Below are 3,724 nucleotides of genomic sequence, written 5' to 3' on the forward strand. Positions count from 1 at the left end.
ATTTCCCCTTCACCATCACCACCACCATTATCATCATCCAGTATACCCTTCCTTTTTAACCCTTCTTCATCGCCTTCTGCAGGGTGGGAAGAGGACGTGTCAGAGTCATCACCGTCAACACCTACCAAGGATAAGTCGCCAACAGGAGTCAGTAGAGGTTCATCGGTCGCCGCCAGGTAGAGGGCCTCAGATAAGGGTGAGATAATGAAAGTATCGGAGGTCTTGGTATCAGGGAAGTGGTACACTGAGGCGAGCCTCCATAACACGCTTCCTACACGGCCCTGATGAAGGAACGAGGAGGAACTGAGAGAAGAGGAGGGAGAAGTAGGAGAGGACGGGGAAATGGGAGAGGGGGAGAATTGAGAGAGGAGGAAGAATTGGGAAAAGAAGAGAGAGAATTAGAGAGAGAAAGGGATAAAGGTGAACTGGAAGAAAGAGGAGAATTTAAAGTTGAAGGAGAGGAATTAAGAGATAAAAGAGAAGATGGAGAACCAGCAACCAAGGAAGAAGAAGAAGAAGACTGAGCTAATAAAGAGGAAACGAATCTTGAATAAAGAGGTAGAGATAGAAGGAGGTCAAGAGAGGTCACGTCACCATACAAAGACGAGACAACATCACCATCACCATTATCTCTCAGGGAAGGTGGTGAGGTAAGAGATGGTGAGATCATGGAGGAAGTCTCTCTCGTTATCGTCAGAGACATCTCAACAGGTAAAAGAGTCCTCACCTGAGTTCCTCCCTCTGGCGTTGAATCTGAGAACCTTGCTTTTAATATTCCAAGGTTGTAGTTGTTGTTGTCGTAGTTGTGGTTGCTGAGGTTGTAGGGGCTGCTGAGGTTGTGGTAGTTGTAATTGTGGTAGTTATAGCGGTTGGTGTAGGAGTTGTATTTGTTGTAGATGTCCTGTTTACCCACGTTTATATCTTCAGGTCTATTGATATATTCTGTTCCTTGATTATTCTGTTTTCATATTTCATTCTCCCTATTAGCGTCTGATACCCAATTTGTAGAGGGAGATTTATAATTGGTATTTCGTAATTGGGGTGAGGTGTATGTCTGTGTGTTGTGTTGTGGAGAGAATTGATAATACCAGCTTGTAGTGTTGTTGTTGATGGTGGTGTGTTGGAGAAGGGGACTGATGGTGTCTCTTAAGCCTTCTTCTCTGCCACTCTCTCCACTACCTCCTACACCCGCACCACCACTACTACCACCACCTCCCACACCCGCACCATCACCACCACTATCACTACCTCCCACGCTCGCTCTACCACCAACCACCCGTCTCCATTGTGCCACGTCTCTCTCGCCAACATAATAAGCGTTGCTGCGGGTCGTCTGAGGCAATATAGAGATGATGAAACTGTCGCCATGGGTTGTCTCGCCCACCTTCTTCACCTGTGCAGCGTTGGTCATAAAAGATAGGTGAGAGGTGCTACTGGTTTGGTGCCCTCGTTCACTTGGTGCCCCTCGTTCACCTGGTGTCCCTCGTTCACCTGGTGCCCCTCGTTCACTTGATGCCCCTCGTTCACCTGGTGTCCCTCGTTCACCTGGTGTCCCTCGTTCACCTGGTGTCCCTCGTTCACTTGGTGTCCCTCGTCTTCACCTGGTGTCCCTGTTCACCTGGTGTCCCTCGTTCACCTGGTGTCCCTCGTTCATGGTGTCCTCGTTCACCTGATGCCCTCGTTCTGCCCTCCCTCCGTTCACCTGGTGTCCCTCGTTCACCTGGTGTGTCCTCATTCACTTGGTGTCCCTCGTTCACCTGGTGTCCCTGTTCACCTGGTGTCCCTCTATTCATAATGCCCCTCGTTCACTTGTGCCCTCTCGTTCACCTGGTGTCCCTCGTTCACCTGGTGTCCCTCATTCACCAATGCCCCTCATTGCTCCGTTTCCTCTTTACCTGGTGTCCCTCTGTTCACTTATGCCCTCTTCACCGTGTCCTGTTCTTGTGCCCTCTTCATCTTGTTCTCTTCCTGTCCCTCATTCTAGTACCCCTCATCCTTGGTGTCCCTCATTCGCTTAGTGCCCCTCATTCACTTAATGCCCCTCATTCACCTTGTCCCTCATTCACTTAGTGTCCCTCATTCTTAGTACTCATTACTTATTGCCCCTCATTCACCTGGTATCCCTCATTCACCTAGTGCCTGTTCTTGGTTTCCTCGTTCACTTGATGCCTCTTACATGTCTCAGTCCTGGTGGCCCCTCGTTCATGTGTCCCTCATTCTTATTTGCCTCATTCTTGGTGTCCTGTTTGCTACGTGCTTCCCTCTTCACTTGATGCCCCTCGTTCCCTGGTGTCCCTCATTCACCAGTGTCTCATTCACTTAGTGCCCTCATTCACTTAATGCCCTCATTCACTTAGTGTCCCTCATTTGGCCTCCCCTCATTCACCATTTCCCTCATTCATGCCTCCTCATTCACTTGTGTGTCCCTCATTCACCTGTACCCTCATTACTTGTCTCATTTGCTTAGTATCTCATTCACCTAGGTGTCCCTCGTTCGCCAATGCCTATTCTTCCTTGTGTCCCTCTCATTCACTTGGCCTCTCGTTCACTTGCCCTCATTCACCTGGTGTCCTCGTTGCCTGGTGCCTCGTTCACCAATGCCCCTCGTTCACTTGTGTCCCTCGTTCACTTGGTGTCCTCGTTCACTTGCATTGCCCTCCATTCCTTGGTGTCCCTCGTTACTAGTGTCCCTCGTTCTTGATGCTTGCTCCCCTTGGTGTCCCACTGTTCACCTAGTGTCCCTCGTTCACTTGGTGTCCCTCGTTCATGATGCCCCTCATTCACTTGGTGTCCCTCGTTCACTTGGTGTCCCTCATTCACTTGGTGTCCCTCGTTCACTTGATGCCTCTTTCACTTGGTGTCCCTCATTCACTGGTGTCCCTCGTTCACCATTGTCCCTGTTCACTTGGTGTCCCTCATTGTTCCTTGTTTCCCTCGTTCGAATGTCCCTCGTTCATAATGCCCCTCGTTCACCTATGTGTCCCTCGTTCTTGTGTCCTCGTTCGCCAGTGCCCCTCGTTCACTTGGTGTCCCTCGTTCACTTGTGTCCCTCGTTCATAATGCCCCTCATTCACTTGGGTGTCCCTCGTTCACCTGGTGTCCCTCATTCATAGGGTCCTCGTTCACTTAGTGCCCTCGTTCTTAGTGTCCCTCGTTCACTTGGTGTCCCTCGTTCGCATTCCTCATTCATAGTGTCCCTCATTCATGGTGCCCCTCATTCCTGGTGTCCCTCGTTCACTTGGTGTCCCTCGTTCATGATGCCCTCGTTCACTTGGTGTCCCTCGTTCACTTGGTGTCCCTCATTCACCAATGCCCCTCTCGTTCACTTGGTGTCCCTCATTCCTGGTGTCCCTCGTTCACTTGGTGTCCCTCGTTCATAATGCCCCTCATTCACTGTGTCCCTCGTTCACTTGTGTCCCTCGTTCATGGTGTCCCTCATTCACTTGATGCCCCTCGTTCACTTGGTGTCCCTCGTTCACCGTGTCCCTCATTCACTTAGTGTCCCTCATTCTCCATTTGTCCTCGTTCACTTGTGTCCCTCGTTCATGGTTGTCCCTCTCCCGTTCATGATGCCCCTCGTTCACTTGTGTCCCTCGTTCACCTGGTGTCCCTCGTTCCTCAGTGCCCCCTCATTCGCCGTGTCCCTGTTCATAGTGTCCCATTCACTTAGTACCCCTCATTCTTGGTGTCCCTCATTTCACCTGTGTCCCTCATTCATAATGCC

At 50.6% G+C, this 3,724-nt stretch overlaps 1 protein-coding gene across 1 annotated transcript; it reads right to left on the reverse strand.

The window, feature by feature from the left end:
• Nucleotides 1-727: 727 nt before the first annotated feature.
• On the reverse strand, nt 728-1,793 carry LOC121866085 (adiponectin-like; the record flags this gene model as incomplete). Its single annotated transcript, XM_042365679.1, has 2 exons — nt 1,602-1,793; nt 728-901 (listed from the first exon to the last, which is right to left on the reverse strand). Coding segments are annotated over exons 1-2 (366 nt in total), but the record flags the coding sequence as incomplete, so codon positions are not given.
• Between the last annotated feature and the right edge of the window lie 1,931 nt (nt 1,794-3,724).

This window comes from Homarus americanus, unplaced genomic scaffold, assembly GCF_018991925.1.
Source record: "Homarus americanus isolate GMGI-L3 unplaced genomic scaffold, GMGI_Hamer_2.0 scaffold7204, whole genome shotgun sequence".
Classification (NCBI taxonomy): domain Eukaryota; kingdom Metazoa; phylum Arthropoda; class Malacostraca; order Decapoda; family Nephropidae; genus Homarus; species Homarus americanus.